Raw genomic sequence first — 24,071 nt, forward strand, 5'->3', positions numbered from 1 at the left:
AAGCGGTTTCCCTATCATGAAATCGAACACAAGCTCAGACGATGGCTTAGAAGGTAAAGGCAGTGTCCAGTTTAGCACTAGGCCATATAGCCTATAACGTTCCAGGTTTGATTTTCAGTCTGTGCCGAATGATCTGGCCTCAGCATCTCTAAGCTAGAGAAGAAAGAAATCAGCGGGGGAACATACTCCTGGTTATTATCCAAGGATTCCTTCTTGAAAGTACATATTTGTGGATATGAAGTGGTAACAGGATCGAGCACAATTCTGATGCCTTCCATGGTTCCTGACACTCGTTGTCTAGGTTCATACATGAAGAATAGGCATTTGGGCAAAGTACTGAAGGGGCCACCATTAACCTGTACCCCAACAAAAATCAGTGCATTTGGGAGAGGAGAAAATTGGAGGGAAAAAAATAATTTCGATTACCTGAATGGCTCAGTGACTAACTATACCATGTGATATAACATGGGCAGTATAAGCCAAGAAAGACACAGCTTTAATATCTGGTTTTCATTGAATTAGCCAACATCAGCCAGAATGCCAATGCCAGCCCTTGAATTATTTCTAAACTTGTTACTACTTTTATGTAAAGGACAAAATATTCAAGGAGACATTGTTATGTATTTAACCTTTGGCAACCTGTATCACACCACCACCGGAGAGACTACCTTTTGGAGCTCCAAGGGATCCCAGCATCCCTTGAGAGCCGTGTATATAAGCAGGCCACCCACGCGGTACCTGCACTCTGGAGTCTTATTAAAGGAGCTCAGGTCACACTTACTCATTGCTCACAGTACTCAGTTTCATCCTTTATTATGAGCTTATCAAATGCAAAGAACAGTTGGTATCCTGGAGAAGTTCTCAAAAGGGGATGATTGGGAGCCTTCATTGGGCGACTCGGCCAATACTTCATGGCCAACGAGCTGGAAGGGGAAGAGAATGCTGCCAAACGAAGGGCGATCCTCCTTACCGTCTGTGGGGCAACAACCTATGGCCTCATGAAGAATCTTCTAGCTCTGGTAAAACCAACAACTAAATCCTATGAAGAAATGTGTACACTGGTCCGGGAGCACATAAATCCTAAAGAAAGCGTTTTGATGGCGAGGTATCGGTTCTACACGTGTCAACGGTCGGAGGGCCAGGAAGTGGCGAGCTACATCGCCGAACTAAGGCGCCTTACAGGACATTGCGAATTTGATGGATTCCTAGAACAAATGCTGAGAGACTTTTTTGTGCTTGGCATTGGCCATGAGACAATCCTTCGCAAACTATTGACTGTTGAAACTCCGAATCTGAGCAAAGCCATAATGATAGTCCAGGCATTTATGTCCATCAGCGACAACACCAATTAAATTTTGCAGGATAAAGAGGTTTCGGCCAGTACTGTGCACAAAGTAACGTCGTTTTCGAGCAGGAATATACATGGCAGAACGTACACACCAGCTGCTGCACGACCTCAGATGACCCAATCGTTAATGCGAGGCAGTTAACACCCTGTTGGCGTTGTGGAGGTGATCATCGGGCCGATCAATGCCGCTTCAAGCACTATGCGTGCAACGGCTGCAGAACAATGGGACACCTCCAGTGAATGTGCAGGCGAGCTGCAAACCCTGCAAACAACCATGTTGCAGAGGAAGATCGATTCACTGTGGATCAGGCTGAATTGGAGACTCGAACTGAGGAGGCAGAAATGTAACCCCACTTTTTAAAAAAGGAGGGAGAGAGAAAACAGGGAATTATAGACCGGTCAGCCTGACCTCAGTAGTGGGTAAAATGATGGAATCAATTATTAAGGATGTCATAGCAGTGCATCTGGAAAATGGTGACATGATAGGTCCAAGTCAGCATGGATTTGTGAAAGGGAAATCATGCTTGACAAATCTTCTGGAATTTTTTGAGGATGTTTCCAGTAAAGTGGACAAAGGAGAACCAGTTGATGTGGTATATTTGGACTTTCAGAAGGCTTTCGACAAGGTCCCACACAAGAGATTAATGTGCAAAGTTAAAGCACATGGGATTGGGGGTAGTGTGCTGACGTGGATTGAGAACTGGTTGTCAGACAGGAAGCAAAGAGTAGGAGTAAACGGGTACTTTTCAGAATGGCAGGCAGTGACTAGTGGGGTGCCGCAAGGTTCTGTGCTGGGGCCCCAGCTGTTTACATTGTACATTAATGATTTAGACGAGAGGATTAAATGCAGTATCTCCAAATTTGCGGATGACACTAAGTTGGGTGGCAGTGTGAGCTGCGAGGAGGATGCTATGAGGCTGCAGAGTGACTTGGATAGGTTAGGTGAGTGGGCAAATGCATGGCAGATGAAGTATAATGTGGATAAATGTGAGGTTATCCACTTTGGTGGTAAAAACAGAGAGACAGACTATTATCTGAATGGTGACAGATTAGGAAAAGGGAAGGTGCAACGAGACCTGGGTGTCATGGTACATCAGTCATTGAAGGTTAGCATGCAGGTACAGCAGGCGGTTAAGAAAGCAAATGGCATGTTGGCCTTCATAGCGAGGGGATTTGAATACAGGGGCAGGGAGGTGTTGCTACAGTTGTACAGGGCCTTGGTGAGGCCACACCTGGAGTATTGTGTACAGTTTTGGTCTCCTAACTTGAGGAAGGACATTCTTGCTATTGAGGGAGTGCAGCGAAGATTCACCAGACTGATTCCCGGGATGGCGGGACTGACCTATCAAGAAAGACTGGATCAACTGGGCTTGTATTCACTGGAGTTCAGAAGAATGAGAGGGGACCTCATAGAAACGTTTAAAATTCTGACGGGTTTAGACAGGTTAGATGCAGGAAGAATGTTCCCAATGTTGGGGAAGTCCAGAACCAGGGGTCACAGTCTGAGGATAAGGGGTAAGCCATTTAAGACCGAGATGAGGAGAAACCTCTTCACCCAGAGAGTGGTGAACCTGTGGAATTCTCTACCACAGAAAGTAGTTGAGGCCAATTCACTAAATATATTCAAAAGGGAGTTAGATGAAGTCCTTACTACTCGGGGGATCAAAGGTTATGGCGAGAAAGCAGGAAGGGGGTACTGAAGTTTCATGTTCAGCCATGAACTCATTGAATGGCGGTGCAGGCTAGAAGGGCTGAATGGCCTACTCCTGCACCTATTTTCTATGTTTCTATGTTTCTATGTACAGGGTACACACCTTCACCACGAAATATCCACCAATAATGTTGAAAGTTGAACTGAACGAAATTCCAGTATCCATGGAACTGAACACAGGTGCGAGTCAGTCCATAATGAGCAAAAAGGCCTTCGACAAGGCACACATGCCCAAGCTCAGCCCCATTCACACCAAGCTAAGAACTTATACCAAGGAACTGATCCCTGTAATTGGCAGTGCAGAAGTCAAAGTTTCCTATGATGGAGCAGTGCATGAACTCCCACTGTGGGTTGTGCCAGGGGATGGCCCCACACTGTTTGGCAGAAGCTGGCTGGGAAAAATCTGCTGGAACGAGGACAACATCCAAACGCTTTTGTCTGTCGACGATGCCTCATGTGCTCTGAGCAGATTTCCATCATTGTTTGAGCCAGGCATTGGGAGCTTCTCGGGGGTGAAAGTGCAGATCCATTTGGTTCCCGGTACGCGACCCATCCACCACAAGGCACGGGCGGTACCGTATATGATGCGAGAGAAAGTGGAAATTGAGCTGGACAGGCTGCAGCGAGAAGGCATCATCACGCCGGTGGAATTCAATAAGCGGGCCAGTCCAATTGTCCCAGTACTTAAAGGTGATGGTACAGTCAGAATTTGTGGGGACTATAAATTAACGATTAACCGTTTTTCGCTACAGGACGAGTACCCGCTGCCCAAGGCAGATGACCTATTTGAGACCCTGGCTGGAGGGAAGATGTTCACCACATTGGACCTGACCTCGGCCTACATGACGCAGGAGCTGGAGGAATCTTCGAAAGGCCTCACTTGCATCAACACATACAACGGTCTGTTCATCTATAACAGATGCCCGTTCGGGATTCGGTCGGCCACGGCAATCTTCCAATGGAACATGGAGAGCCTGCTAAAGTCAGTCCCTCACACCGTGGTTTTCCAGGCGACATGCTGGTTACAGGTCGGGACACCATTGAGCACTTGAAGAATCTGGAAGAGGTTCTTAGTCGGTTGGATAGCGTGGGATTCAGGTTGAAACGCTCGAAGAGGTTGAGTTCTTGGGAAGAAGGATCGGAGCAGACGGCATCAGACCCACCGACGTCAAGACGGAGGCCATCAAGAATGCGCCGAGACCACAGAATGTGACGGAGCTGCGGTTGTTCCTGGAACTCCTCAACTATTTTGTTAATTTCCTACCCGGGTTAAGCAACTTGCTAGAACCCCTACATGTGCTACTGCGCAAGGGGAAATTCACAAGAGGCTGCCTTTGAGAAAGCCAGAATTCTGTTGTGTTCAAACAAACTGCTTGTCCTGTATAACCCTTGTAAAAGATTAGTGCTGGCTTGCGATGTGTCGTCATACGGAGTTGGGTGTGTGTTGCAACAGGCTAACGAATCGTGGATTTTGTAACTGGTCACTTATGCGTCCAGGAGTCTGTCCAAGGCCGAAAGGGCCTACAGTATGATTGAAAAAGAGGCTCTGGCATGCGTTTACAGGGTGAAAAAAATGCACCAGTACTTGTTTGGCCTCAAGTTTGAGCTTGAAACTGACCACAAGCCGCTTATATCGCTATTCTCGGCGAGCAAAGGGATTAACACCAAAGCCTCTGCCCGCATCCAAAAATGGGCGCTCACGCTGTCGGCATACAACTATGTAATCCGCCACAGACCGGGCACAGAGAACTGCGCTGATGCCCTCAGTCGGCTACCATTGCACACCACCTGGGTGGAAATGGCACAGCCTGCGGACTTGCTCATGGTAATGGATGCATTCAAAAACAAAAAGTCACCCGTTACGGCCCGCCAGATCAGGACCTGTACCAGCCAGGATCTTTTACTGTCCTTGGTTTAAAAAAAACTGTGTCCTCCATGGGAGCTGGTCCAGCATCCCAGCAGAGATGCAGGAGGTGATTAAGCCATTCCACAGGTGCAAAGACGAAATGTCCTTACAGGTGGACTGTCTGTTATGGGGTAATCGCATGGTCTTGCCCAAGAAAGGCAGATAAACGTTCATTTGTGACCTACACAGCACCCACCCAGGCACTGTAATGATGAAAGCCATAGCCAGATCCCATGTGTGGTGGCCCGGCATCGACTCAGATTTAGAGTCATGCGTGCGCCAGTGCAACACTTGCTCTCAGCTGAGCAATGCACCCAGAGAAACACCGCTAAGTTTGTGGTCGTGGCCCTCCAAACCGTGGTCGAGGATCCACATGGACTATGCAGACCCATTTCTAGGAAAAATGTTCTTGGTTGTCGTGGATGCTTACTCAAAATGGATTGAATGTGTAATAATGTCTGTAAGCACGTCCACGGCCACCATCGAAAGCCTACGAGCCATGTTTGCCACAAACGGCTTGCCTGATGTCCTAGTCAGCAACAATGGGCCGTGTTTCACCAGTGCTGAATTCAAGGCATTCATGACCTGCAATGGGATCAAGCACGTCACATCTGCCCCGTTCAAGCCCGCATCCAACGGCCAGGCAGAATGGGCAATTCAGATCATCAAGCAAAGCTTGAAACACATGTCGGAAGGCTCCCTGTAGACCGGCTGTCCCAAGTGCTGCTCAGCTCCTGCACCAGACCCCACTCGCTCACCGGGGTTCCCCCAGCCGAGCTGCTCATGAAAAGGGCGCTCATAACAAGGCTCTCTCTTGTCCACCCTGATCTTCATGATCATGTGGAGGGCAGGCGGCATCAACAAAGCATGTACCATGACCACGCAAATTTTTCACGCGATATTGAGGTCAATGATTCTGTATTTGTACTCAATTATGGAAATGGTCCCAAATGGCTCGCTGGCATGGTAATAGCCAAAGAAGGGAGCAGGGTGTTTCAGGTCAAATTGGCCAATTGGCAAACGTACAGAAAACATTTAGACCAAATCAAATTGCGGTTCACCAACAGCTACGAACAACCCGAAGAAGAATCCACCAACTCTGACCCTCCAACACACACAAAGTGGTAACCGACATCATGGTTGACCACGAAGCCGAACTCAATATTCCCAGCAGCCCGGCAAGGCCGGCTGCCCAGCAGCCCAGTGAAGAACTAACCAACTCACGCACACCCGCATTTGTATCGAGACGATTGACAAGGGAGCGAAAAGCCTCAGATCGTCTCACCATGTAAATAAGTGTACTATTAACTTTACGAGGGAGTGATGTTATGTATTTAACCCTTGGCAACCTGTATCACCACCACCAGAGGGCCCACCTGTTGAAGTCCCAAGGGATCCCAGCATCCCTTGGGAGCACTGTATATAAGCAGGCCACCCACACGGTACATAGAAACATAGAAACATAGAAAATAGGTGCAGGAGCAGGCCATTCAGCCCTTCTAGCCTGCACCGCCATTCAATGAGTTCATGGCTGAACATGAAACTTCAGTACCCCCTTCCTGCTTTCTCGCCATAACCCTTGATCCCCCGAGTAGTAAGGACTTCATCTAACTCCCTTTTGAATATATTTAGTGAATTGGCCTCAACTACATTCTGTGGTAGAGAATTCCACAGGTTCACCACTCTCTGGGTGAAGAAGTTTCTCCTCATCTCGGTCCTAAATGGCTTACCCCTTATCCTCAGACTGTGACCCCTGGTTCTGGACTTCCCCAACATTGGGAACATTCTTTCTGCATCTAACCTGTCTAAACCCGTCAGAATTTTAAACGTTTCTATGAGGTCCCCTCTCATTCTTCTGAACTCCAGTGAATACAAGCCCAATTGATCCAATCTTTCTTGATAGGTCAGTCCTGCCATCCCGGGAATCAGTCTGGTGAACCTTCGCTGCACTCCCTCAATAGCAAGAATGTCCTTCCTCAAGTTAGGAGACCAAAACTGTACACAATACTCCAGGTGTGGCCTCACCAAGGCCCTGTACAACTGTAGCAACACCTCCCTGCCCCTGTATTCAAATCCCCTCGCTATGAAGGCCAACATGCCATTTGCTTTCTTAACCGCCTGCTGTACCTGCATGCCAACCTTCAATGACTGATGTACCATGACACCCAGGTCTCGTTGCACCTTCCCTTTTCCTAATCTGCACTCTGGAGTCTTATTAAAGGCGCTAAGGTCACACTTACTCATTGCTCACAGTACTCAGTTTCATCCTTTATTATGAGCTTATCAGACATGATTGAGTTCAATGTAGTGTTTGAAAGGGAGGACTGTGAAACAGCTACTAAAATTCTAGATTTAGGACTAGGGGGCATAGTCTAAAAATTAGAACCAGATCTTTCAGGAGTGAAATTAGGAAACACTTCTACACACACAGGGTGGTAAAAGTTTGGAACTCTCTTCCGCAAATTGCAATTGATGCTAAATCAATTGTTAATTTTAAATCAGAGATTGCTAGCTTTTTGTTAACCAAAGGTATTAAGAGATATGGGCCAAATACAGAGTTTGGTCGCAGATCAGCCATGATCGCATTGAATGGTAGAACAAGCTCGAGGGGCTGAATGGCCTCCTTCTGTTCCTATGTTCCTAAGGAAACAAAAGTAAATCAAGAAAAAATAGAAGAGCTACCAGTAGTTTCACATACAGGCATGGGTATAACTTCCCCATGTATACGATGGCCAACCTTGAATAACTCCGACTTACTTCTCATCTAGGCCACTCTGCCTCAGTAGGAAACCTTGAATGATCTTTTCCTGCTTATCAACCAGGTGTTTCTGTTTAGCTGAGTTAAGTGCCTGCTCATCTATCCACACCTAAATGTTGCAATAAGAGATGTGATTATTATACAAAATCCCCATTTTCAAAATCAGTTCCAACCTCATCAGCTACACTACCAGATTAACAGTCAGTTAACATATTTGCTTTCAGAACTGAATTCCTTGCTGATTTCCCATGAAAAATATTGCTAGGGTGGTGCAAGACTGAAGAAATCATAGAATTATAGAATGATTAAAGCACGGAAGGCAGCCATTTGGCCCGTCGAGCCCGTGCCAGCTCTCTGCAAGAACACTTCAGCTGTCCCACTCCCCCGCCGCCCCCTGCCCCCCTTTCCCCGTAGCCCTGCAACTTTTTTTTCAGGTACCTATCCAACTACCTTTTGAAAGCTGTGAGTTTGCCTTCACCACCCTTTCAGGCAGTGAATTCCAGATCCCAACCATTCGCTGTGTAAAAAAGTTTTTTCTTATGTCATCTTTGGTTCTTTTGCCAATCACCTTAAATCTGTGTCCTCTGGTTCTCAACCCTTCTGCCAATGGGAACAGTTTCTCTCTATTGGCTCTGTCCAGACCCCTCTATCAAATCTCCTCTCAATCTTCTCTGCTCTAAGGAGAACAACTCCAGCTTCTCCAGTCTATCCATGTAACTGAAGTCCCTCATCTCTGGAATCATTCTCGTAAATCTTTTCTGCACCCTCTCTAAGGCCTTCACATCCTTCCTAAAGTGTGGTGCTCAGAATTGGACACAATACTCCAGTTGAGGCCGAACCAGTGTTTTATAATATCATAATTTCCACGCTTTTATACTCTATACCTCTATTCATGAAGCCCAGGATCCTGTAAGGTTTTTTTAACCGCTTTCTCAACCTGCCCTACCACCTTCAACGATTTGTGCAGATATACCCCGAGGTCTCTCTGTTCATGCACCCCTTTAGGATTGTATCTTTTAGTTTATATTTCCTCTCCTCATTCTTTCTCCCAAAATGTATCACTTCACACTTTTATGCATTAAATTTCATGTGCTACGTGTCCACCCATTCCACCAGCCTGCCTATGTCATCTTGAAGTCTATTGCTATCCTCACCACCGTTCACTATACTTCCAAGTATTGTGTCATCTGTAAATTTTGAAATTGTGTCCTCTGCACCCACCTCCAAATTATTTATATCTCTAGAAAAGCAGTGGTCCTAGTACCGACCCCTGGGGAACACCACTGTATACCTTCCTCCAGTCCTAAAAACAACCGTTCACCACTACTCTCTGTTTCCTGTCACTTAGCCAATTTCGTATAAGAACATAAGAAATGGAGCAGGAGTAGGCCATACAGCCCCTCGAGCCTGCTCTGCCATTTAATACGATCTTGGCTGATCCGATCATGGACTCAGGTCCACTTCCCTGCCCGCTCCCCATAACCCCTTATTCCCTTATTGGTTAAGAAACTGTCTATCTCTGCCTTAAATTTATTCAATGTCCCAGCTTCCGCAGATCTCTGAGGCAGCGAATTCCACAGATTTACAACCCTCTGCGAAAAGAAATTTCTCCTCATCCCAGTTTTAAATGGGCGGCCTCTTATTCTAAGATTATGCACCCGAGTTCTAGATTCCCCCATGAGTGGAAATATCCTCTCTGCATCCACCTTGTCAAGCCCCCTCATAATCTTGTACATTTCGATAAGATCACCTCTCAATCTTCTAAATTCCAATGAGTAATGGCCCAACCTACTCAACCTTTCCTCATAGGTCAACCCCATCATCACCAGAATCAACCTAGTGCACCTTCTCTGAACTGCCTCCAAAGCAAGTATATCCTTTCATAAATATGAAAATCAAAACTGCACGCAGAATTCCAGGTGTGGCCTCACCAATAACTTGTAAAACTGCAGCAAGACTTTTTTATACTCCACCCCCTTTGCAATAAAGGCCAAGATTCCATTGGCCTACTTGATCACCTGCTTGTACCTTTTATGTTTCATGCACAAGTACCCCAGGTCCCACTGTACTGCAGCATTTTGCAATCTTTCTCCATTTAAATAATAACTTGCTCTTTGATTTTTTTTCTGCCAAAGTGCATGACCTCACTTTCCAACATTATACTTCATCTGCCAAATTTTTGCCCACTCACTTAGCCTGTCTGTGTCATTTTGCAGATGTTTTGTGTCCTCCTCACACATTGCTTTTCCTCCCATCTTTGTATCATCAGCAAACTTGGCTACGTTACACTCAGTCCCTTCTTCCAAGTCGTTAATATAGATTGTAAATAGTTGGGGTCCCAGCACTGATCCCTGCAGCACCCCACTAGTTATTGATTGCCAACCAGAGAATGAACCATTTATCCTGGCTCTCTGTTTTCTGTTAGTTAGCCAATCCTCTACCCATGCTAATATATTACCCCCAACCCCATGAACTTTTATCTTGTGCAGTAACCTTTTATGTGGCACCTTGTCAAATGCCTTCTGGAAGTTCAAATATACCACATCCACTGGTTCGCCTTTATCCACCCTGTTCCTCAAGGAATTCCAGCAAATTTGTCAAACATGACTTCTCCTTCATAAATCCATGCTGACTCTGCCTGACCGAATTATGCTTTTCCAAATGTCCTGCTACTACTTCTTTAATAATAGACTCCAACATTTTCCCAACCACAGATGTTAGGCTAACTGGTCTATAGTTTCCCGCTTTTTGTCTGCCTCCTTTTGTAAATAGGGGAGTTACATTTGCAGTTTTCCAATATGCTGGGACCTCCCCAGAATCCAGGGAATTTTGGTAAATTACAACCAGTGCATCCACTATCTCTGCTGCTACTTCTCAAGACCCTAGGATGCAAGCCATTAGGTCCAGAGGATTTATCTGCCTTTGTCTCATTATCTTACTGAGTACCACCTCCTTAGTGATTGTGATTGTGTTAAGTTCCTCCACCCCCCCACCCTCATAGCCCCTTGACTATCCACTGTTGGGATATTGTTAGTGTCCTCTACCGTAAAGACTGATTGAGCAAATACTTGTTCAGAGTTTCTGCCATCTCCATGTTCCCCATTACTAATTCCCCATTCTCATCCTCTAAGGGACCAACATTTACTCTAGCCACTCTCTTCCTTTTTATATATCCATAGAAACTCTTGCTATCTGTTTTTATATTTTGTGCTAGTTTACTTTCATAGTATATCATCCCTTTCTTAATCATTTTTTTAGTCATTCTTTGCTAGCTTTTAAAAGCTTCGCAATCTTCTGTCCTCCCATTAGTTTTGGCCTCTTTGTAAGCCCTTGTTTTTAATTGGATACCGTCCTTTATTTCTTTAGTTAGCCATGGATGGTGATCTTTTCTCTGACACCCTTTCCTCCTCACTGGAATATATTTTTCTTGAGAGTTGTGAAATATCTCCTTAAATGTACACCACTGTTCATCAACCGTCCTACACTTTAATCTATCTTCCCAGTCCACTTTACCCAACTCTGCCCTCATGCTGCCACTGTCCCTTTTATTCCAAGGGCTTTCAACTCGCCTGGCAAGCCTTTTCTGTGGATGTTCCATGCCAAGGAGTGTCCCTGGTTTCCACCATTATTATCAGTAAGTGGAATTTGGCCAACTGCTGCAATCACTCGCGGTTACTCGAGTACCTGGAAGTGTGATTAGATAAAGAGGAACACCGGTAGAAGCCTGAGAACATGTCAACCGCTCAGCCACTTGGCAGAGGTTGGCAAGTTGCAATGGTCAAAATAAAATGGAGGAGAAAAAAAAAGTGCTAGCAATAATTTATTCCACATACCTGCTTCACTTGGACCAGTTTTTCTTGGAACAGTTTCAATTGCCTTTTTCTTTCTTCTTCTGCTGTCTGTTTGCTTGCTGTCAGGTCTCGCTGCATACGGCTTCTTAGCTTTTCCATTGTAGATAAAGATACTTCAGTAAGGTTCGGTAGAATCTCTGAGAAAAGCTCCTTGATCAGTCTGTCCACAGTCTGTGATGAGGCAGATTGCAGATCCTGTACGATACAACATGTCTTATTATTCTATGTTCCCGCTATATTAAAACAATGGCAGTTCCATATTTCTGCAGTTAGAAACATGGGCCCCAAGTTTCCACATGATTTGCTCCTGATTTTTAGGAGCAACTGGTGTAGAACGGAGTATCTTAGAAATCGGAATTCTCCACATTTAGTTTTCTCCAGTTCTAGTCGGGTACAACAGTTTCACTTTGGAACAGAATTTTTTTTTCAAAAGGGGGCGTGTCCGGCCACTGACGCCTGATTTCAAAGTTTCCACAGTGAAAACGTACTCCAAACTAACTTAGAATGGAGTAAGTGAAGATTTTTGTACGCTTGAAAAAACCTTGTCTACACTTTAAAAAATCAGGCGCAGGTTACAAATTAGGCGTAGGGAACGAGGTGGGGGGGGAAGGGAAGTCATTAAATTCTACAATCAATCCTTAGTTATACTTATACAAATATTATACAAATAAATCCAACCTGAATAAAAATTTATAAGCAAAGAAAAGATTAAATAAACCATGTCCCTACCAGTGTGAAAGTGCTTCAGGCAGGCCTTTCAGGCAGCGGTGTGGCGTCAGTGTCTCGACGGCAGCGGCAGCAAGCAGCCTTCGAGCTGAGCTGCAGTGCTTGAGGCAGGCCTTTCATGTTGGAGACAGGCAGCGGTGTGGCATCAGTGACTCGTCTCGACGGCAGCAGCAGGCAGCAAGCAGCCTTCGAGCTGAGCTGCGGTGCTTGAGGCACGCCTTCATTCCCCGCGAAGATGCAGCACCCAGACGGACTTGAGGCCATTCGGCCATGGGATTGCAGCGGCGTCAGTGGCTGGCCGAGAGCCGAAGAATGAACACAGGACACACGCAGCTGCAGATTTAAAATTCTTTAGGCCGTTCGGCCACGCTTATGGGGCGGCGTCAGTGGCTCGATGGCAGCCGAAGAATCAGGCGCGGACGTGAGGCTATTCGGCCATGGGATTGCAGCAGCGTCAGTGGCTGGCCGGGAGCCGAAGAAAGAACAGCAGCAGCCTTCGAGCTGTGAGGGGGACTGACTGAGGCCATTTGGACAGGGAGAGGCAGCCACATCGACATCTTTATATTTAAATTTGCAGAATGGGTGCTGCATTGCCAACACCACATATTATGCAATGGTTTGCTTCCTCATGCAAGAAATTCTTTGGTGGACGTTGATCCATTGCAAAGTTGAATTGGCACTTTTATTTCTCCAAACATACAGTCCTTAATTTGCAGGCACCGGTTCTGCAAGTTTAGCAGTGAAAAGCTGAACTCACTGATTTCAGCAGGTGATTTATTCAGCAGTGCTGCTAAAAGTACTCCCTCACACACAGAAATATCAAGAAAATTAAAATACAAGCCTTTGCAGGGGTCCAAGAAACAAATCTTCACTTTTTCTGCAGTACTTTTAAAAATGGCCGAGTGCCAATGTTTACTTCAGACTGCGCATGCGCGAACGCTCCAACGCGCACGCGCAGGGTTGCCGGCACCAAGAAGCCTCATTTCAATTGTACCCGCCCCCTCCTACTTACAAAATCGGCGCGAGTGGTAGGCTCCGCCCCCTGTGCGCCGCGCCAAGCAGACATCGAGCTCCGAATACCGCACTTTTTTTCTGGCGCGAAAAACAGGCGCCCAGCTCTGAGGTGCGCCTTTTTCGCCGCATGTGGAAACTTGGGGCCAAAGAAACATTGAAAATAGGTGCAGGAGTAGGCCATTCGGCCCTTCTAGCCTGCACCACCATTCAATGAGTTCATGGCTGAACATGCAACTTCAGTACCCCCTTCCTGCTTTCTCGCCATACCCCTTGATCCCCCTAGTAGTAAGGACTTCATCTAACTCCCTTTTGAATATATTTAGTGAATTGGCCTCAACAACTTTCTGTGGTAGAGAATTCCACAGGTTCACCACTCTCTGGGTGAAGAAGTTTCTCCTCATCTCGGTCCTAAATGGCTTACCCCTTATCCTTAGACTGTGACCCCTGGTTCTGGACTTCCCCAACATTGGGAACATTCTTCCTGCATCTAACCTGTCTAAACCCGTCAGAATTTTAAACGTTTCGATGAGGTCCCCTCTCATTCTTCTGAACTCCAGTGAACACAAGCCCAGTTGATCCAGTCTTTCTTGATAGGTCAGTCCCACCATCCCGGGAATCAGTCTGGTGAACCTTCGCTGCACTCCCTCAAAAGCAAGAATGTCCTTCCTCAAGTTAGGAGACCAAAACTGTACACAATACTCCAGGTGTGGCCTCACCAAGGCCTTGTACAACTGTAGCAACACCTCCCTGCCCCTGTACTCAAATTCCCTCGCTATGAAGGCCAACATGCCATTTGCTTTCTTAACCGCCTGCTGTACTTGCATGCCAACCTTCAATGACTGATGTACCATGACACCCAGGTCTCGTTGCACCTCCCCTTTTCCTAATCTGTCACCATTCACATAAAAGTCTGTCTCTCTGTTTTTACCTCCAAAGTGGATAACCTCACATTTATCCACATTAGACTTCATTTGCCATGCATTTGCCCACTCACCTAACCTATCCAAGTCACTCTGCAGCCTCATAGCATCCTCCTCGCAGCTCACACTGCCACCCAACTTAGTGTCATCCGCAAATTTGGAGATACTACGTCTAAATCATTAATGTACAGTGTAAACAGCTGGGGCCCCAGCACAGAACCTTGCGGTACCCCACTAGTCACTGCCTGCCATTCTGAAAAGTACCCATTTACTCCGATCTTTGCTTCCTGTCTGACAACCATTCTCAATCCACATCAGCACACTACCCCCAATCCCATGTGCTTTAACTTTGCACATTAATCTCTTGTGTGGGACCTTGTCGAAAGCCTTCTGAAAGTCCAAAAATACCACATCAACTGGTTCTCCCTTGTCCACTCTACTGGAAACATCCTCAAAAAATTCCAGAAGATTTGTCAAGCATGATTTCCCTTTCACAAATCCATGCTGACTTGGACCTATCATGTCATCTCTTTCCAAATGCGCTGCTATGACATCCTTAATAATTGATTCCATCATTTTACCCACTACTGATGTCAGGCTGACCGGTCTATAATTCCCTGTTTTCTCTCTCCCTCCTTTTTTAAAAAGTGGGGTTACATTGGCTACCCTCCACTCGATAGGAACTGATCCAGAGTTAATGGAATGTTGAAAAATGACTGTCAATGCATCCGCTATTTCCAAGGCCACCTCCTTAAGTACTCTGGGATGCAGTCCATCAGGCCCTGGGGATTTATCGGCCTTCAATCCCATCAATTTCCCCAACACAATTTCCCAACTAATAAGGATTTCACTCAGTTCCTCCTCCTTACTAGACCCTCTGACCCCTTTTATATCCGGAAGGTTGTTTTGTGTCCTCCTTAGTGAATACCGAACCAAAACACTTGTTCAATTGGTCTGCCATTTCTTTGTCCCCCGTTATGACTTCCCCTGATTCTGACTGCAGGGGACCTACATTTGTCTTTACTAACCTTTTTCTCTTTACATATCTATAGAAACTTTTGCAATCCGTCTTAATGTTCCCTGTAAGCTTCTTCTCGTACTCCATTTTCCCTGCCCTAATCAAACCCTTTGTCCTCTCTGCTGAGTTCTAAATTTCTCCCAGTCCCCGGGTTCGCTGCTATTTCTGGCCAATTTGTCTGCCACTTCCTTGGCTTTAATACTATCCCTGATTTCCCTTGATAGCCACGGTTGAGCCACCTACCCTTTTTTATTTTTACGCCAGACAGAAATGTACAATTGTTGTAGTTCATCCATGCGGTCTCTAAATGTCTGCCATTGCCCATCCACAGTCAACCTCTTAAGTATCATTCGCCAATCTATCCTAGCCAATTCATGCCTCATACCTTCAAAGTTACCCTTCTTTAAGTTCTGGACCATGGTCTCTGAATTAACTGTTTCATTCTCCATCCTAATGCAGAATTCCACCATATTATGGTCACTCTTCCCCAAGGGGCCTCGCAAAACGAGATTGCTAATTAATCCTCTCTCATTACATAACACCCAGTCTAAGATGGCTTCCCCTCTAGTTGGTTCCTCGACATATTGGTCTAGAAAACCATCCCTTATGCACTCCAGGAAATCCTCCTCCACCGTATTGCTTCCAGTTTGGCTAGCCCAATCTATGTGCATATTAAAGTCACCCATTATAACTGCTGCAGCTTTATTACATGCACCCCTAATTTCCTGTTTGATGCCCTTCCCAACATCACTGCTACTGTTTGGAGGTCTGTACACAACTCCCACTAACGTTTTTTGCCCTTTGGTGTTCTGCAGCTCTACCCATATAGATTCCACATCATCTAAGCTAATGTCCTTCCTAACTATTGCATTAATCTCCTCTTTAACCAGCAATGCTACCCCACCTCCTTTTCCTTTTATTCTATCCTTCCTGAATGTTGAATACCCCTGGATGTTGAGTTCCCAGCCCTGATCATCCTGGAGCCACGTATCTGTAATCCCAATCACATCATTTTTGTTAACATCTATTTGCACAGTTAATTCATCCACCTTATTACGGATACTCCTTGCATTAAGACACAAAGCCTTCAGGCTTGTTTTTTTAACACCCTTTGTCCTTTTAGAATTTTGCTGTACAGTGGCCCTTTTTGTTCTTTTTCTTGGGTTTCTCTGCCCTCCACTTTTCCTCATCTCCTTTCTGTCTTTTGCTTTTGTCTCCTTTTTGTTTCCCTCTGTCTCCCTGCATTGGTTCCCATCCCCTTGCCATATTAGTTTAACTCCTCCCCAACAGCACTCGCAAACACTCCCCCCATTGAAGCCAATGGGCAAAACACCAAAGAATACTTTGCATCCTAATTGTTTGCAAACTAAAATCCATCCCCATCAAGCTCGCATTTGCCTCTACATCTGAAGGTTGTAACTAAACGGAATTTTTTTTAACTTCATGCTGCTGGTGGAGAGCCTCACCCACCAGGAGCACGTACTGAAGATTCGGTCATGTGCTGTGCACAGATTTCTCATCAAAATTGTTGGGAAAATCATCCCATGTCCGAATTTCTGATCTGTGTTTCTAGTGGATGAGACTTCACATCGACAGCAAGAAATGGGAAAATTATCCCAATAAATTTCAACTATGATTTCTTTTACTAGAAAATATGAACAAAAATGTACATACATATATATTATATATATCTAAGAGGAAAGTCATGGGCTGCAGGAGGATATCAATCTACTGCTCAGGTATGCAGAGCAGTGGCAAATGGAATTTAATTCAGAGAAGTGTGAGGTGATGCACTTTGGGAGCGCTAATAAGGAAAGGATAAACACATTAAGCGGTAGGCCACTTAATAGTGTAGATGAACAAAGGGACCTTGGAGTGCTTGTCCACAGATCCCTGAAAGTAGCAGGACAGGTGGATAAGGTGATTAAGAAGGCATATGGACTGCTTGCCTTTATTGGCCGAGGCATAGAATATAAGAGCAGGGAGGTTATGCTTAAATTGTATCATACTTTGATTAGGCCACAGTTGGAGTACTGCGTGCAGCTCTGGTCGCCGTATTATAGGAAGGACGTGATTGCACTAGAAAGGGTGCAGAGGAGATTTACTAGGATGCTGCCTGGAATGGAGAATCTTAGTTATGAGGATAGATTGGATAGGCTGGGTTTGTTCTCATTGCAACAGAGGAGGTTGAGAGGAGACCTCATTGAGATGTACAAAATATTGAGGGGCCTGGACATAGTGGATAGTAAGGCTCTATTTCCATTGGTGGAAGGGTCTATTATGAGGGGGCATAGTTTTAAGGTGGTTGGTGGAAGGTTTAGAGCGGATTTGAGGGGGTCGTCTTTACGCAGAGGGTTGTGGGAATCTGGAACTTGCTGCTTGGAAGAGTGGTGGATGCAGAAACCCGCACCACTTTTGTAACCTGCAGGGTTACGGACCTAGAGCTGGTAATTGGGATTAGACTGGATGACCTTTTGTTGGACGGCGCAGATATAATGGTAAGTACTGCAGGGAATAGAATACGGCCAGGGTGATCTCCTGGACTAGTTTCGATCGCCTGGATGGGTCGGAGAGGAATTTTCCCAGATTTTTTTTCCTCCCTAAATTGGCCTGGGTTTTAATCTGGTTTTTGCCTCTCCCAGGAGATCACGTGGCACCGGTTGGGGTGGAGTCTAGAATGTTTTAATATAAGGGGTGTCGCAGTTGTGGTGAGGCGGACTGGTTGGGCTGGGTGCTCTTTGCCTTTCCGTCATTGTTCATAGGTTTATATGTAACCTTTAGGGCTGCTGATTAAGGGCCGCGCGGCTTTGTCGGCTGGCGCGGACACGATGGGCCGAAATGGCCTCCTTCTGTGCTGTAAATTTCTGTTTCTAAATAAATGGTTTAGTTTAAGGATTGGGTGGCATAGCAAGTTAGTGCATTGTCTTTTCAACTGTGGGAACTGATTAATTGTAGGAAACTCTCCCCAGATTATTGGCTATGATGTCCAATGTGAAATGAGTTAATTTGGATTGCTCCCGCAAGAGCCAAGCCCATACACGATGGGCTGAATTACTTCCTTCTATTCTATAAACTGCTATGATTCTGTGGTTCTGATCTCGGAGTTAAGAAAACTCTAGTCTGTTGCCAATTCATATTCCGCTGGACATGAAAATATTTGATTTTGCCAGGGAGTAAAAAAAACATTCCATTTCCTTGAATGGGCAAATCTCATCTGGATAAGCACACATATGACTAAGTAGATAAATTTGATACAATTCTGATTTCATGTAGCACTTTTGTTGTGGGCACAGCATTAAAGTCATATTCTGTTTCTGCTGCAGGATCAGTGGCGAAGGTTTGCAGCAGGTGCATTTTGGCACTTATGCTGAGGTGGACGCCACTGTGGATTTTCAAGGCCAATTACACCAATGATGAGTCTACAAACATTGACTCAGCACAAAACAGGGATCACAATGAATACTATGGGGAGAAAGTTGCGGTCGGAGGCTTCCTGCGGGCGAACGCCTCTGACCCACATTTTTTTACCAAAATTACCTGGTGGTCCCGGAGGAACATCGGATTGCGGTCGGAGGCCTCCATTCGCTGTGCTGCGTATGGGCACACGCATCCCAAGCTCTGTTTGTACGAGCTCCCATTACTATCAATGAGAATACCGCCAAAAAACTCAGAAACACAACACAATACATTTTTTAAAAACACCTCACATATTTAATATTAATTGAAATTGAATTTAATTAAATGTTTTAGAAAAAAAATTAATAGGGTTAAAAATAAACTTACCTTAAATGGACAGAGTTTTTAAATATAAAAATTAGTGATGAAATTTAATTTTTCTACATTTTAAAACTCTTATGCTGGTAAAAGTAGGCTACACGCCTGCTTTTATCAGGCGTTAGAGTTTGAAGGACGTTCACTGGGCAAGAGTTGGGTAAATAGCCCAAATTTCCGCCCACAAAGTCCCATCTCCCGGGAATGCGTGCGAGTTTTGACAGATCGCAAAAGCCGATTCTCGGTACATGCGCATCGCGTGCTGAGAACCGGCAATTGCGAGGCCTCTTCTGGTGCGTGCACACATCATACACACCCGGAGAGGCTGCAATTTTCAGCCCAATAGTGATGGTGTGTGGAGGCTATAAGCGTCATGATGCTTCCGACCTCCCTCACTAGAAAAAAAGCTAAATCATGACATCCCTCCCTCTTAAGTAAGAAAAGCCTCTTTCAGCGCTTGAACGCTTTCCAAACTTTTCACTCCTAACGTTTCAGTCAACAAAACTGAACCGTTGAATATTTTACTATAATGTGCTAAAAAAAGTGAAAACCTCAATTATCTATACAGGGTGTAATCTGTGAAATGGATTCACTGGATTCTCACCTTCCACAGCTCGGTAACTGCCTTGGCATCTTTATGATCCTCTTTGTCCTCCACATCACAGCGGACCTGTCTGTGCCGCTCTGCAAGCTCATGATAACTCTATAAAGTTCACAACGATATTAGTGTACGTTACAGGATCATTAAACTACTGGAGTACCTAGATTCAATCTGCCAGTTATGTTAGAATTAACGAATGTACAGAATGCACAAGGAATTAAGCACCTGACAGCAGTTATTTTTCAGATTTACAGGTATCATATTTCACGGCTGTTTCACAGACACATTTGTAACAACCAAGTCCAGCATGAAGGCAAGAATAGTAAACACATCCACCTCTCTACTGTGGTTTTCGTTTCTGAATACAGAATTTGCAGGATTACATTTTGGAACTGGATTCATTTGTACATTCCAAATGCCCACGACGCAACCAATCTAGTGGACTGTCAGTAGAGTAAAATTAGGCCTAATACCCAATACTCAGGTAGCAGTATGAACAATACAGTGAACAGGAATGCATCATGAAGAAAATGGAGCATTAGGGAGTGCTTTTCCAACTTTTTATTTTATTTATTCTTTCACGGGATGTGAGCATCGCTGCATTTATTGCCCTGGAGAAGGTGGTGATCCTTCATGTTAACTTTTTTTTGAAACTTACTTTAAAAATGTATCTCCATGTGGATCAAGAATGCTGCTCCCGGCTCCACAGTAATCATGAGGACAGCTGCCGGCTTGTGCTTGCTCCCTCCCATTCTCCTCTCCCCATGAACTACCTGGAAGTCTTCAAACTGGTGAGCTGCCCCTAGAGGCACGACAGGTGCCCATAGCGTGCCAGTAATATAGAAATGAAGCTTAAGGCTCATTTCTGAGTGAGCCATGGGTTTCCACTTACTGGCATGTCCGAGGAGCACGCCAACCATTTGCTCTCAAAAACAGGCCCAGACAACTTTTTAGCTCCAGATAGAGGAAGCTCTACTCTGGTGCTAACACTCATTATACCAGAGATGGAAGTGTTTGATTCCTTTACTGAGTGTTCTGATCACCAGAATGTAAACACTCAAGAGTTGATGTTATGTATTTTATAAATGGGACAATGTTCTGCATGGACGGTATTTAGTCGAACTGATAATTAGCAGTGGCATATAAGGTCATTAAACAAGTGAAGGGTGAGCTTGTTAAGGGGAATCTTGAGTAAGCTTTGTTATAATGGTGTCACTCTTTCATGATGTAAACAGAAGTTTGAATCCAACATGTTAACTCCTACACTTACGTCTAACAAGTTTATCTCAACAGTATTTTACATTCTGACCTTAATAAACTCAGTAGGAGCAAGCATTTGCCTCGCCCGGTCTGTCAGAGTCATTGCCTCATGTCTTTGTGTCTCTTCGAGTCTCTTCAGCAAAGTCCTGCGCCATCTCTTCATTCCCAAAACGAGATCTTCAGTCCGTTTGGTACATTCTGTAAGAAATATTTATATTATATGTAGGTATGGATTATGGAAATGTTTTAAGGATCAAAGAATGTTTGAAGCTGAATCAAGGTTTTTTTGTCTGCAATTTCTGTGGGAATTCTCTGGTGGGAGATCAGCAGAATGAAATGGTGCAAAAAGCTAAAAATAGTTGTTCCTCCAAAGGTGCAACTGCAGTTACAGCCGGAGATCAGGAGAACTCCACGGAAATTCAAGGACTTGAACTTCCATATTTATTTGATTTCATTAACATTACTTTTCAATTTGGAACATCAGTAGAATTTCAACCACCACAGATTATTTGTACACATTATGATTCACATGACCTTCAGTACATTCAGGGCTACATGTAAGGTGGTAGTGATTACAGCATGGAACAACCTCAGTGGTTACCAGCGAGAACAAATCCTGTACTTTTAAAACTCGATAAAACGTTTTTTTTCTGAATTGTGGGGAGTGCTAATGTTGTGCATTGTCTGAACTTTGAGGTGTATCTCTGCACAGTCAAGCTGAGCTTGAAGGCTTCACTGCCTGCATCCAGCTCGACTACCATTGATTGGATGAAATTATACATTCCAAGCAGAATGCTGGCTGAATGGTATCCAATGGTGCTTCGCACTTGCCTGCATTGTCTGCACATGAGTGGACACGACATAGCGCAAAAACACATCGGGCTGTAATTTGCAGCCCCTCCGGGTGCGTGCCCATGGGGGCTGCACAAGTACCTGGTTTAGGCATGCACGAAAACTTGGAACTTGCGATCTGTCAAAAATTCTCTTGATACATCATCCACATCCCAGGCGGAAAGTTGGGCTATTCTGTGCAGCGAATGCCCGTGAAATTCTTACACCTGGTAAAACCAGACGTAAGGCCTGCTTTTACCAGCGTAAGAGCTTTAAAAAGCAATTTTTTCCATTTATTTTAACATTAAAACACATGTAAAATAAAATGTAAAATTTTAATGTTTTGAAAAATAAATTTAAGTGTTTAATTATATTGTATTTTCATTAATTTTAAATATGTTATTTATTTATTTGTTATGTTAAGTGTGTTTTTTATGTGATCCCCATTCGTGCTTATGGGGGAATCCCCATAAGCATAAATGGCGATCCCCCTTCTTTCATTGGTTGGGCCGGCCCACATGTCCCAGGGATGCAGGGGAACTGCGTGTGCACCTGGGGCTCTATGCAAGTCTCCGTGGATCCCGAGGCAGAAGGTAGGTTTGTAGATTTTTTGCCAGTCGGATGCAACCTCCCGCGGGAAGCCTCCGACCGCAAATTCAGGCCCAACCTCCTTTCAAAGATAGTACCATCTTTTAGGATCTACAGGTACTATAAAACTGAATTTCAATGCATATAATAATTCAGCTCACAGGCTACAATTTAAGGCTTACCATTGTTGTATGTGTGCACACAGTCCTGAACAGAACTTTGTAATCTGGCTAAAATATCTTCTTTTTGCCCAAAAGCCAATTCACCATCCCTGGTGAGAGTGTTCAGGACTGATGTCACCATCTTTAATTTGTCTCTGTTTTCTTGCTGCACAAGCCACTTGAAGGAATGAAGGCTTTTTGCCATGAACTCCCAACGTAGCAGCTTATCCCGAATAACCTATGACAAGAACATAACAGTGACAATTGAAGGCTAGCTGCTAAACAATTTAATTCATGTTCAATTTCTAATATCTGCTATGTAAATCCTTATTGGGCATTTATCTTGCATGGGTTGCATCAGTACAAAATGGTCACACAGATACAGTATGAGGAATATAACTCTGCTGAATTGGTCTTGATGCAGCAGTTTTCCAGTGGTGTTTGAGATGGAGGTGGTCTAGCACTACTTTGGCAATGCATTGATTGCAATATATATGCACAAAGACAAATTTTATAAGTTTAATATTAAAAAAACAACTTCATTGGATTGCCTAAATGCTTTTTAAAGTTAGTGAAAGTTTTGAAATGACACTAGCAGTTGGATGGCAGTTTAGCACCTCCATTGAAGTACACACTCGTAGAGCTCTACATTCCCTGAGTGGTGAATGGCATAGGCAGTATGACTCAAAATAATGGAAGAAGTCATCAATAGTGCCATCCAGCAACACTTAACCACCAATAAATTGCTCGCTCACGCTCAATTCTGGTCTGCCTCCAGACCTCTTCATAACCAGACAATGCGCAAGAGCTAAATGCCATTGGGGAAATGAGAATAGCTGCCCTTGACATCAAGGAAGCTTTCAACCGAGTATGGCACCAAGGTGCTCTCGTAAAACTAAAGACAAATGGTTGTCAAAGAGAAAATCCTCCAATGGCTGGAGTCATGCTTGATACTAAGGAAGATTGCTGTGGTTGCTAGAGGCCAGTCGTCACAGCCTCAGGAGTTCCTCAATGAAGTGTGCTCAACATAACCATATTCAGCTGTTTCTGTCAATGACATTCCCTCCTTCATAAGGTCAGGAGTGAGATTGTTCCCTGATGATCAGCTCCATTCATAACTCTGCCAAAAATGAAGCCACTAGCCTACAACTGACCTGAATAACATCCAAACTTGGACTGGTAAGTGACAGGTAACACTCGTGGCACATAAATGCCAGGTAATGACCATGTTGAATGCTCAAGTCAGTCAACCATGGAGCAAGTGGTTAGCTCTATGAACATGTCAATACTTTCTTTCATTATTCTTGGGATTACTGCTGGGATATACATTACAACAGACAAAGTGTTAGGTTTGGATATTCCTTTAAGGATTCTGAACCTGTTGCACAACTTAAATCAAGGATATCCAACCTTTTGGAGTTGGGACTAGATACTCCTGTCAAAAGCAGTGAGCGGTTTGCATGATTATTTAGAAATGCAAGCCCTGATATACAGAAAATTCCAACATTCCCATACACAAAAAATGAGCTCCCTGTATGCAACCCCCCCCCACACCCAAGCCTCCATACTCAAAAAGTTGAAGCCCGTTCACTCAATCCTTCTCTTCC

At 44.6% G+C, this 24,071-nt stretch overlaps 1 protein-coding gene across 2 annotated transcripts in view; it reads right to left on the bottom strand.

The window, feature by feature from the left end:
* LOC139234877 (evC complex member EVC-like) overlaps positions 1 to 24,071 on the bottom strand; it is a 65,536-nt gene that overhangs the window by 22,185 nt on the left and 19,280 nt on the right. For both annotated transcript variants that reach the window (XM_070865707.1, XM_070865695.1), the window contains exons 9-13: positions 22,486 to 22,702; positions 20,934 to 21,082; positions 19,628 to 19,726; positions 11,557 to 11,769; positions 7,723 to 7,832 (exon numbers count right to left, since the gene is read on the bottom strand). In XM_070865707.1, the coding sequence (XP_070721808.1) occupies positions 7,723 to 7,832; positions 11,557 to 11,769; positions 19,628 to 19,726; positions 20,934 to 21,082; positions 22,486 to 22,702 (788 nt within the window). The remainder of the gene's footprint in view (positions 1 to 7,722; positions 7,833 to 11,556; positions 11,770 to 19,627; positions 19,727 to 20,933; positions 21,083 to 22,485; positions 22,703 to 24,071) is intronic.

Source organism: Pristiophorus japonicus, chromosome 2, assembly GCF_044704955.1.
Source record: "Pristiophorus japonicus isolate sPriJap1 chromosome 2, sPriJap1.hap1, whole genome shotgun sequence".
NCBI lineage: Eukaryota > Metazoa > Chordata > Chondrichthyes > Pristiophoridae > Pristiophorus > Pristiophorus japonicus.